Source organism: Eutrigla gurnardus (assembly GCF_963514095.1).
Source record: "Eutrigla gurnardus genome assembly, chromosome: 16".
Classification (NCBI taxonomy): Eukaryota; Metazoa; Chordata; class Actinopteri; order Perciformes; family Triglidae; genus Eutrigla; species Eutrigla gurnardus.
Genome location: NC_139927.1, coordinates 8162909 through 8175871, shown reverse-complemented (window position 1 = coordinate 8175871; position 12963 = coordinate 8162909). Strand labels below are relative to the sequence as shown.

At 42.2% G+C, this 12963-nt stretch overlaps 1 protein-coding gene across 1 annotated transcript; it reads right to left on the bottom strand.

Moving 5' to 3' along the window:
- Positions 1 to 5347: 5347 nt before the first annotated feature.
- prkg3 (protein kinase cGMP-dependent 3) lies at positions 5348 to 12642 on the bottom strand (the record flags this gene model as incomplete). Its single annotated transcript, XM_084030018.1, has 21 exons — positions 5348 to 5725; positions 5870 to 5945; positions 6055 to 6117; positions 6368 to 6484; positions 6621 to 6784; positions 7252 to 7393; positions 8146 to 8235; positions 8404 to 8540; positions 8938 to 9052; positions 9127 to 9168; positions 9251 to 9298; positions 9412 to 9477; positions 9974 to 10062; positions 10182 to 10259; positions 10558 to 10621; positions 10737 to 10842; positions 11025 to 11138; positions 11261 to 11427; positions 11563 to 11689; positions 11840 to 11902; positions 12555 to 12642. The coding sequence occupies 21 exons, from the start codon at positions 12640 to 12642 to the stop codon at positions 5639 to 5641; spliced, it is 2043 nt and encodes a 680-aa protein (XP_083886144.1). The 3' UTR covers positions 5348 to 5638.
- Positions 12643 to 12963: the final 321 nt, after the last annotated feature.

The window sequence follows — 12963 nt, the reverse complement described above, 5'->3', positions numbered from 1 at the left end:
AAGGTTTGGCCTTTTGGGAAATTTGAAAACAACTGTTGGCCTCATGGGAACCTGCAGCAAGCAAAATGCTAGCATACAAGAACTCAGCAGAGCCAAACTTTTAAATGTTGAATGATTCAGCAAAAGTCCTGGTTTTTCAAGTAAATCTCCATGTCGTTAGAAATGGGAGGTGACGTATTTTTAATTCAGAAGCACCGGAATTCAATTCATCCCATGGTTTTGCAGAAACGTACAAAGATTTTAATCATCACCTGTTGTGAATGAGCTGGGCTTTTATCAGCGGCAAGAACCTACAATATAATAAGAGAGAAGGTCAATCACACCAAGGAGCAACTCAATTATTGATGAATGTCTGAAGAGCTTTAATGAGTCATTTGTTCAAAAGCAAGCAAAATCATTGATGGTTTCCTTCAAGACTGCTCCTCCCTCAAGTTGGCAAAGATAACGATAGAAGCTAAAGCTACAGACCACGATGTCAAAGTGATCAACCACATGACCTGGTGATCAAGACGGAAGACATTGAAGTAAAGGAACAACTGTTCCCGTAAAGCCGGGTGGGTTTTACTGAAGTTACAATCATTAAAAAGTAAAAGCATGTGTAGAACACCACAGGTATGTTGGAAATCTTGCGCGAAACTTGAGATTAATGCTAATATTTCTGTGTCTGTTGGCTGTTTTGTGTCCCACTGCCTTCAAATGACGAGAAAAAAAACAAGCTTCTTTTACTTTCATATGAAGTCAGACTTTGCGATATTGACAGAAGTTGAAGCATTATTGCATACAAAGTCAAGGAAAGACGCAAATTTGCGCCGGGCAACATTGGGGCGATGCTAATGGTGCGAATGCCGTTCGTGGCCGCTGAATCAGCAAAAGAGACAAACAAATATGGTGAGACTTTTGCTTCACACACATTTTTCACTCCAGTTGAAATTTGCCACATTGAATGTGCATTTGTCTTTGCATTGACTTTGTATGGAACGGCGGTGTTGGGTGTGAACGCACCTTTAGAGGTGCTAGCAGAGAGATGTTCAGATTATGTGGATCCTCTCCTTACAAGCTTTGTTTGTTATCTAACATGGTGGCTCCTTGCTGCTCCCACAAACTCCCAATCATCTAAAATATATGTTGTGTACATATATGTATATTGTTGCTATGTTGCTCCCATAGTGTGTTACTGCATAACACAAGCGATGTCCTATAACGCTTGGGAAACGCGCTTACATAACAAACGGGGCGGCTTCCCTGCAGTCTCAGGTTATAAAACGCCAAACCTCAAGGGAAAACAGAGAAGCAACGTGCTGCAGAGCTCAGTACTGACAGGAAATGCTGACTTTAAAAGATAAAATTCTGCATCAGAGCAAAAAGAGACATTTGACAAGATGGCAAGAAAGATGGGTCTGTGTGTGTGTGTGTGTGTGTGGGGGGGGGGGGGGGGGGGGGGGGGGTTGGGGGAGGACAGAGAAATGGGTAAGTTTCTCACAAAACTGTGGGAAATAAAGAAGCAGTGGGGCTCAGCTAGTTAATCATTTACAAGCAGACCCTCAGACCTTTTAAACATTAGAGGCAGAGAGCAAACAGTGGAGCTTCAGCAGACAGGTGCAGCCGATACTTAATCAACACACGTGTAAACACTGAGTCTAATTAACTCAAGAGCGCTCGGCGGAGAAAACTCAAGCAGAAAGAACATCGAGGAAATAGGAAAATAAACCCAAGAAAGCCCAACTGTGACACAAAGTCAATCCTCTCACGCTGGGCTCAGCAGAAACTCCCCACACAGAGAGTGAGACATAAGAGGTGGAAAGAAGGAGCCGACACCATTGAACCCTTGATTGAACTGTTGTTCTGTGAAAATGTTCCGTTTTATACCCAGTGACTAGGTTCTCTGGCTTTTACACTGATTATATGTAATAATCGATAAGAGCTGTTAGAGATTACGGCTAATATGATGCATGATACAACACTATGATGTTATATGTGTAATATATAATGCAACACATTCCGAAACTTTGCGATATATATATATATTTATATATATATATATATGTATTACCGTTAATACAGGTTTGTGTTTGCATGCAGGAGAATGAATACGTTGTTTTTAACCTCAATAAAAAAAGGTTTTTGAAAGGCTAAAAACCAAGAGATATGGATTAAAGGCAGAATATTTGGTTCATAACATACAAACATTTTTTTAGAGTTAGTTTAAGTTACCGTGGCGATGGGGTAAGCACAGTTGAAGGACTGAAAAGTTACTTCGCTAACCCCAAAACCTGCCTCGTAGTAAAGGACCCTGTTCTGCATGTAAATTGATGTTGAACATGTTGCCATGTTATTAGGAAGCTGGTTACGGTAAACTCTGAAATGTATCTTCGTATATGTAACGAGGAGAACCTTAAAATCAATTCTTAACGTTGCATGAAGTCAGTGATTAGCAAGTAAAACTGTTATGTTCAACTATTTATGGATGGAAACCTGGCTAATAATGTTGGGGATCTTCGGAGGAAGTTTTGGACCTCAACTTCCTGCTTTGTCCCTTTGGGATTTTAGCCTTGGATTGATACTTCCCTGCTTAAAAATCACATTACCTTTTATTTTTTATTTTTTTTTATTTGTTATCTTAAATTAAAACCATACAATTTTGCATTGCAATACCCATACTAACATGCTATTTAGTATGCCAGAAAATACAATAGTATGTCCCAATATATGTCAAATGCAGTATGCCAAAAGTAACAGCATGTCCTACTATATTATATGTCATATATGATATTCTGGCCCAAAGTCCTCTGCACTGCAGATATATGAGCAAGCCTTCAAACTTCAACGTGTAATATTTCCTGATTTAATGGATACTGCATGCATCAATCTGTCCTTGGGAAGGGCAGCTACATGTAAATACTAACAGGGTTTTTTTTTTAATCCCATTTAGAACACAGCCTTTCTTTTCATTTTGATGGCCCACCTGTTTGGTTTTGCCTTGTGTGCTCTTCCCTTGCAGGTACATGTAATTGGTAGGCGGAGCCGTCCTCTTGGTGTTGATTTGGAGCAGCTGGTCCCAGTGCTCCCAGTCACTACATAAGCTCCCAGTCGATCTCTGATCTGTTTGGTTCCTCATGTGTCTCTGCGACACCCAACACAGCCACATCTCATTGATACCACTCTACTGAGATTGATGTCTGTACTAAAAGCACTCTCATTGACTACCTTATTTAATAAATAGCCTGAGAGGTGAACCGCAGGGCAAACTGAGGCTACAGGACATTCACCACTGCTTCTTAAGTTTATTGCTGCTGAGTTCAAGATGATGATGAAAGGTTATCTACCTGAACGTATCAATGTTTTTAACAAAAATGTGAATAACACAACGAAAAACATATTTGATATGACAAAATATTGTTCCAGGACCCCTAAACATGTTTATGTCCAATTTAAGTGACATTTACCTCAATAAGAAAAATGCATAAAACCAAATAATACCTAAGCGGGTGGTTCAATATGTTTCTGAAATCCCATTAAAATACCAAAACCACCAGTGAATTAATCCTTCTACAAAGAATTGTCTGTGCATAGCCAAATCCTCATACGTCTTTATCTTCTGTGCCATACAGCTGAGCTTAAAAAGCTTTATTTTGGTTTAAAAAGCCTTCAATGAGCCACACACTGCATGACATGTTTCTTCATTATAATGAGTTCCAGTCAATCCCACATAAAACACAGTTTGCGAGCAAATAACTCACAAACTGTGTTTTCATCCACAAAATAGACCCCAGCAATACATTTACTCCTACTGGGGTAATGTTTGCTATTACTGTGCCAAGATGTTTGAGGAAATAATCTTTTCTTTATTTTACAGAATATACTTGTGACCTACTATTCATTTTAAAAGGTTTAGGTTTCTGGTAGGGACAAACGGGCTTGGGGCTGAGAGTCACAGACAGAGTAGAGAAAGGATTAACATGCTACCAGGTGTTCATTCAATAGTCAAGTGAATTTTAAATACAAAGAAAATTTAATTAAGCATGTTTCCAGCTATACGCATGTCTCTAATCCGCCAGTAAACAGTACAGGAAGTAGAAGATGTGAACTGCAAACCTCATAAAACGCCGGCTTGGCTCTTTAAACCATCTACAAAAGAAAAATGGCCAATATCTCTTTCTATTGGACAAGTTTGAATTGTTCTTCAGTCAGCTACTATTGGCCCTGTTGAATGCTGTCCGGGTGGAAGACAAGCATGAGAGTTAAATGGTCACTATGTCCAAATTTATTCATCAACACGTTTTTGACAAAAGCAAAAACCCCCCGAACACTTCCAGTTATTTTTTTTAATGCGATACTTCATAATGTGAATACAAATATGTGAATGAAAACAAGGCTGGTGTTTGCTTTTTGTTTTTTTGTGGTATTTTCATGGGATTTGTTGACAGCAAGAAGTAGAATAACACAAGCTTCATCCTTTAACCCTGTTTGCCATGCCAGGTGCACAGCAGGTTGTCCTGAAACACATGTATACATGCAGGAAACCACAGTCCACTGCTCTGGAGAGATCATATTATGCTACTGTTTATCCTCTGAGCCACTGCTGTCAATGCATTCAATCCTAGATTTCAAGGTTTTATATTTTCTGCATAGGGGGAAACATCTGGTAGTGCATCTTCACCCTTTGGGAGATACAACAGCTTTAATGTGAGTTGATTTATGTGGAAATATAGTCCCAGTTGGAAATGTACATACATTGACGGGGAGGAAAACCTTCCTCCTGTCTTTAAAGCATGCTGCCATGACGGCTTTACCCTCCAGAGGTAAATGGTGAGCTGCAGCCAATGAGATTAATCCTGTAAATGTTGTACTTCCAGATGATTTTCCTCTCTGGTAACATCTTTATGAGCGGAGTAATTCTCCTTACGTATTGTTAAAAAAGAGCATTTGATTGATTGTATATGAAACAAACACGGCTAACTCAAGCATATAAGAGCACTTTTATTTACTAAACGAGTCATGTAGAAATTTTTCATCAGGATGTTCGATGATCTTTCGTCGATACAATCAAGGTGCGTGAAAATAATCTGCACACAAAAAGGGGGGCAGATTATCCAAAAAAAACAAAGAGAAACCTCCTCAAGAAAGTGACAGTTTACAAAAACTAAACTACTTTACCAGCTTATAAGCAGTTGAGCATGTTTTACCCCTCAAACTAACATAGATCCAAAAGAACAGTACCAATCGGAGTACAACACATGTATATATGACATCAGCTTGGTGAGAGCTGTACAGATTGTACAACATGACTCAAGCATTTGTTTTTTTCTCAGCTAACAAGCTCATGCACGGGTGTTTTATTCTAATCAGTGAAGAGTGTTATATGGAGGATGTTATTAACACTTCTTCATCAGGCACCAAATCTCCCTGCACTGAATTTGGAAACAAAACGTCCTGACATCTTGTCTCAACAACTCCTTGTTTCTTTTTTTTTTTTTTGGCCCATTAGGCGAAAGTAGGAGGATGTGATTCCCTGCAGTTCCAGTGTAATTTAATCATCAAATCAGTGTGAAATGGTTTGGTTCCTCCCCTCATGTTCAGGCTTATTCTGATTTGGCTCCGTATTTTCAGTGACGCGGAAAACGCTTTGGATCCTTTGACATCAGAAGTCCCGGTCCCAACCAGAGAACTCCTCGTCTGCTTTAGTGTGATCAAGAGGGAAACGATCAAAGTTGATGTAGCAGGGGCCCTGAAAGGAGAAAAGGTCAATTAATACACACAGTCCTGTAAAAACCATGAATTGGCCTCCCAGCCTGTCTGTAAACAGAAGGTTTAAAAGGTCGAAGGCCCTGATAATGGTGTCCCCTAAAAAAGGACTCCATGTTTGACTTGCCTTGCGTATGAGCCGGACTGTGGGGGCGTCGAGCTGACCAACGCGCAGCTTGTGCCAGTTCATGCTGCTGAACCACCTGAAGGAAAGACATGAGGGCGAGAAACAGCCGAGTCAGCAGAAAGATAAGAGCAAAAAAACAAAAGTTCATCCACCAGCTGTGACCACTACTAGGTAACCGCGGTTACCTGTGATGCCGGACATCTTTGATTCCATTCTTGGTGTTCCCTAACCTCTGACCCGGCCGAGGTCTGCAAACGAAAGCAAACGAGACATCGTTCAGACGGAACAACATTCACATCCAATTCTCTTCATCCCGCAGAAACGTTCCATAATTCATCTTCCACGCTGCGAAAAAAACGTATCATCTCCTCCAACCTCTATCTATTCTTACATCCATATTACATGACCCAACTCAGGCACTGAGTTCATTTGGAATATCACACCCTTCGTCAGAATATGGGATTTCAATCAAACATGCAGCGGACGCATTCGTCTCACCTGCACAGTTTGCTGATAATAGACTTGGCCGCCTCACTCATGTAAGGAGGATACTTGAGCACCCCGTCCAAAATCTTGGCATAGATTTTCTGAGGCTCCGAACTCGAAAAGGGAGGGCTGTGAAATTAAAAGAGAGAGAGGGGGGGTTGAATATAAGTCACATTTCCATGCTGCCATCTACTGGTTAATACGAGTTTGTCAGGTGTCAGAGGGCAGAAATGCTTCCAAATAAGGGCAGGTGTGTTACTATTACCTTCCCACCAGCAGCTCATAGATCAGAATGCCGAGGGACCAAAAGTCGACGGCAAAGTCGTGTCCCTGGTTCTTGATGATCTCTGGGGCCATGTACTCAGGAGTACCCACGAATGAGTAGGTTTTCTCACCACGCACCAACTCCTTGGCAAAACCAAAGTCCACCTGCACACACACACACACACACACACACATGCACACACCCACATGTGTATCGTTTCAGTGCAGCACCCACATGTGAAAACACTAGTAAGCTTAAAGGGTGAGTAGCTGATTCTATTCAGAAACACTTTCTGTTATATTACTTAAAATCCTCGTAACTTACCGATAGCAATGAATACATTAAATGCTCTGACATTAAAATAATAAAAAAAAATGTCATGTGGCTGAGGCAGGACTGTAAAAACCCCGTCCAATCAAAACAGTCGGGCCGGAGAAAGTCTGTCAACGCTTACTTCCTGATCTCGTTGGAGCGTTCTGGGGGAGCAGCTTTGAACGGTCTGAACGAAGGGGGCGGGACTTGGTTCGGCGATGCATTCAAAGTCGACGTCTCTGTGGGTTTTTTCTAAATGACCTATCTGCCTTTTAAAGGGTCCAGAAATGGATACGCCCCCACACGGATAAGTCCTCACCAGTTTGACGTAGCCCTTCACGTCCAGCATCAGGTTCTCAGGCTTCAGGTCTCTGTACATGATGTTCTTCTTGTGGAGGTAGGCGTAGGCCTCCACCACGCAGGCGGTGCAGAACACGGCGACGGGTTCGTCAAAACGCCCTCTGAAATCACAGACAGGGAAGGCTCAATCACCCCCGGTAACGACTTCCTCCTCCGCTCCACGTTTATTTGCTTTCAAACTAATTTATGACCTTCCGCCACTTTCTGTCACTGATATTTTCATTTCTGTGGGAACCACCAGCTCAGAAAAACGGACTCGTATTTCACTGTTGTCAATATTGATAGGTTGCTGTGGGTAACGCTGTATTTCTTTGTGCCAGATACTGGCAGCTACTGCAGGTGGATGTGTGCTGATCTCAAGATGTACAATTATTACTATTACTATTTCTGCAGCGATGCTCAAATAAAACATCCTTTCTGTCATGATTTGTCATCAGTTTACTTTATTTTATACATTTTTTTAACCACATTCACGTCATGATTTTTATGTGATTATATGTAATACCCTACTATCAGTGGTGTGGTGGTAGTTGATGAGGTGGGTGTACTGCTAGATGGGTAGGTTACAGAGGAGGAAGTGGGTATACTCTCCCATATATTCCAATGGCTTTCTGGCTGATAGGTGGGTATACTGTAAACCACCAGAAAAAGAAGTGGGTATACCCCGTATACCTGCGTATACCCTCCACTACACCACTGCCTACTATCATACATGTTCTTATACATTGTGTTTTTGTCATGCATTATCTGTGCATATTATTTTTCTGCTTACTCTTCTAAAGCACATCGAGCCTACGCCTGCCGTATGAAATGTGCTGTATAAATAAACTTGACATGACTTGTGTTTTCTCACACTTCTTTGAGTTTGGTCCAGATCTCTCCTCCGACACAGAATTCCATCACCATGTAGATGTATCGTGTGTTTTTAAACGCTGCATGAAGCCTGGAGAGAGAGAGAGAGAGAGAGACAGAGACAGCTCACACCTCCAAGTTATCTCTACATTAAACTGTGTGTGTGTGTGTGTGTGTGTGTGTGTGTGTGTGTGTGTGTGTGTGTGTGTGTGTGTGTGTGTGTGTGTGTGTGTGTGTGTGTGAGAGAGATCGTACATACCTGACAATGAAGTCACACTGGACAGCTTTGAGGATCTTTTTCTCAAACAACATGTGCTCCTCCTGTCTCTTGGCAACGATGTGCTTCTTGCTGACTCGCTTCATGGCGTAATATTTCCCATGATTCACTGTGGTCATCTTAGAACGATAACAAAACAATGAAGATGACTGACAGAAAGTTTTGCTAAGACTTTCAAAGTAAAATAGATGATGATGAAATTATGTTTGCCCCTGAATATGGTATTATTATGTTTATTTATACTTAAAACCTTAAAGCTGAAAAATGTATAACTTGAAAAGTGATGCAAAATTAAGAGGCAGGGAGGGTTCAAGGAAAATTAAAATTACAAAAGGAAGTGCTGAACCTTTTTCCTTATAATGAAACATAAGAATCCCAATCATTTTCATCATTTTTTATTTTTACTTGCTTGAACAACTGACAAAAAATTCCCAAATGAGTTTTAGAGCGAATTCATTTCACATTTTGAAACGGTGCTTCCACAAAAACAAAACATACAGAACACATTTCACTCACCAGCTCAACGCGGCCAAACCCTCCCACTCCAAGCGTCACAGGATCTCCCTGGTAGCGACCCTCCTGGTACAGCACAGGGACCAGGTCCTTAAACCTCAGCGTGGAGCTGAGGGAACTGACCGAGACAAACGGAGACCTTTTAACCAACGCCATTTCATTCCAGTCTCATCATCTTCCACGACCACTCACCTGGACTTTTCCGGAGCTTCTGCCTCCTGCAGCACTTTGGAGCTGGGAGGAAAAACCAAAGTGATCAGTCTGTTAGTCATTCACTCATCACACTATTCTCTCCATGAAACAGAAGTGTACGTACTCATCAAACAGCTCCAGGTGTTCTACGGGAATCGTCTCTTCAAATACCCTGAAGGAAAGGCACGGTTAGACAAACTGCATCAGTCAGATAAAACTTTCTGTCTTTCTTTCACCAAGCAGCAACCCAACTGAACAGGAAAGTCAATTTAATGTCCGACTCACTCCTTGTCAATGGAGAAGCAGGTAACAGGGCCGTCAGCGCTGCAAGTGGCAGTTCTCAAGACTTCCCTGCAAGAGGGAAAGCAATGCACATGTTAACCTAGGCATTAAAAAGAAGTGAGAACATTTTGCATTTATGCCTTCAATTGATGACATCATCGTTTTTTTCTTTTGCTGCAGCAGGACTGTCATCATCTACATGTATAAACTGTAGCAGTTTTTGTTGGATTTTCCAGCAAATTAGCATATGGATACAGAAAAGTAACATAATTAGATGCAAAGAACACTAGCTAATGAACCTGTTGTTGTAGCATTAATGACACAAAATATTTCAACTGTTTGCAAAAATGTTTAGAATTTCCGACTCATCTATTACAACCTGAACTGAGGAATTTGAGGAATTATTCAGGGTTCCTCTAAACTTTTTTGACGTACCTCTAATCGTCAGATTGCACAGGCATAATGTCAGAGATGACAGCAGCCAGAGGAAGGCGCACAGAGCAAATGGCTGTTACACAAGGCTCCCATTACCGCCCTGAGGCATGTGTTGTGTTGCCATGGTTACCGTATAAGGGCCTGTTCCCCGAAATGCTCTCCTTTCCCCATCCTGCGAATCTGCTTCTGATGCCCATTCACGTTCTTCGTCACCAGGACCTGAGGGGGGGAAACGCACATTGGAAAGGGAGGGATGTGTGTGTGTATCCAGGATACAAACATTTAAATATACAGAATATGATATGAGTTTATGTGCACACGATAGATGGCCATAGTACCTCTCCTTTGAGGATGATGTAGAATGTGTTTCCTTCTTCTCCTTCTCGAACTATAGCATCTTTGTCCTGGTACTTCACCTGATGAAGATGAGACAAACATGATGAGAATAATAAATGTCATTTCCACAAACTGTATCAAATATAAAGAATCGGGACGACAAAGCCACAAATATTACACTAAGTGTCTTAAACATGTCTTCCTTCCAGGCGACTGAGATTTATAATACTGTTAATACTTCTGTTTCTGAGTTAATCTTCAAAAACAGATGTTGTTGTGATGTGTTTGACAAGCTCAACAGAATGGATTTCTGCTCTGTTTTCACATGAGTAACTATAGTAACACTCATAGTTCACAGTGGGACCTCTAAGTACACACCTCCTCCATAGAGTCAATGATTTTGGACAACTGGACATCGTTCAGGTCCTTCAGAGTACGAGACCTGTGGCGACATACAGAAGATACAGCACGGAGTTAGAACTAGTTGTTGTTTGGTCCATTAAGCCATCAAACTAGAGCTTAAATGTCCCGTTTCTGCACACAGTTTCTAAACTCACGTCTTCAGGAAGCCCATGAGCTCCTCCCGTTTCTTCTTGGACTTGTTGGTTATGATGGTCCTGTAGGTCTGTCGCTCCATGCACCACACACGCACCGCCGTCTTTGCTGCAACAGGTGAAAAGTTAAGACTGTAAAACCTGTCGTTCCTATAATAGAAAAGGGCTGTTATGGACTCAAATGAAAGATACTGAAACCACAGCCAGGTGCAACTAACCTCATGCTCCCAGAAAAACACATTTCTGCCAACAGTATAAAAATAAACGAGAGGCATCATTACAGGGACTGACCTTTCACTGTCGCTGTCCGTTTGCAGTTGTACAAGATGGCCAGCTCCCCGAACACATCGCCGGTGGTCAGACTGCGGAGGCTCCGGCCTGCCTGGGTCACGAGCAGCTCGCCAACTAAGAGGTGGAAGGAAAAGAGAGTTTACAATATATTTCCAACATGTATTATTTGATTTAATATGATTAAGAGATTAATAACCAATGAAAGCCTTCATCACATGCAGCCACACTAAACACACCTGCCACGATGTACATGCTGTCTCCTTCTGTACTCTCTTTAATGACGTCCTCTCCCGGTTGGTAGCTCGACACCGCCAACAGATCCACCATCATGGCTGTTTGCTCGTCGTCGAGGCGGCTCAGGAAGTCGTTCTTCTGGATGGCTTTGACGATCAGGTTGGTCTCGCTGATGATGGGAAGTGAGAGGGGTCACCGTGAGGTCACCGATATCTCAGGGAGCCCCCCCGCAAATCTCAGCAAAAGGTCCCGTGCAGCCTTACTTAAATGGTTTGATCTGTCTTCAGCAGTACTGATTACCCACCTAGCGGTTTTCTTGACCCTCATGCGCGTTATCTCCAGGTTTTCTGGGATTGGTTCAGAGGCTATGACAGCCGCACGGCTCTTCCTGACCTCCGGTTCAATCTCATTACCGCTCTGAGAGGGAAACTCTGAGACGGGCGAGCAGAGGAACACAAAGGGAGGGTTAACTATGAACGTCTGCAGCTGCATGTAGAATTAAAGGTTACCGTGTGTGTGTGTGTGTGTGTGTGTGTGTGTGTGTGTGTGTGTGTGTGTGTGTGTGTGTGTGTGTGTGTTACCTAAGTCATGATATTGATTGTGCAGCTCCTGCACAAGTTTTTCTTTCTCCTGCAGTCGTTGTTCTTTGAGAAAAGGAGAAAAAAAAACATATTACGTGTACAAAACATCCCAAGAAACAGGCTGCCATGGTGAACGTGCGTTATTTATTTAATATTTAAACATCTTTAGGACAAACTCTGAAGCAGAGATCTTCAACAAGGGGTCCGGGACACCTAGGGGGTCGGCAGAGTTACTGCAGGGGAATGATTTGATCCCAAACTTTTTTTGCTTCCAAAAAATTGAAATATGGCCAAAAATACACCTTAACATGAATACAACCTACAGTATTTTAAGCAAATATAAATCTTATATTATATAAGTGTACATGCATTACACATCATTATTGACCCTCCAGGCGTCCCTCCACCGTGTTACTATCAACCAGGGGGTCCTTGTCCTGAGTGTAGGTATTAAAGAACTGCTATCGGGATATGACATTGTCGATTTGATTCCTAAGAAGCATTCAAAATGACTTCTCTCTCTGAGTCAACACACCTCCATCCTGCACGTTCGTGGTGATTAGATGCTCTTTATGCTCGGCCCACATTACATTATTAAGTACACCACAGCTGGATGTGGTCACAACCCAGCTAGACCACACCCAGCCGGGATGTCGGGCATGGCCTTATCGTGTGAAGTTCCTCTTTAAGGTGATGGAGTTGGAATTGTACTCACCCAGGTCCTTGTTTTGCCTCTGCAGCTCCTGGTTGATTATACATTGTTTCTCCAGCTGCTGCTTCAGCTCCTCTAGTTGCTTCTCCATGACTGCGGAGTGGGGGGAAAAGAAAGAAAGAAAAAAAACAAAGAAATACAGATGATGAGGAGTCGATGGAGATGAACCGCGGCACACAGTCAGCGGTGGGCAGGCATCCGAACCAACCATGAAGGCTACCCAACATGCCTGATAATGTGTGCACACGCCAAGCCCCCAGATATCATATTTCAACTGTATGTAACTATACTGATGCCTTTTTTTTTCACAAGGCTGAACTCCACTGCACCGCCTGCACACAGCAAGAGCCCTGCTGAATAATGCAGACTAATGATAGACAGTCAACAGGGTGCTTTTTGAATGCTGTCACAC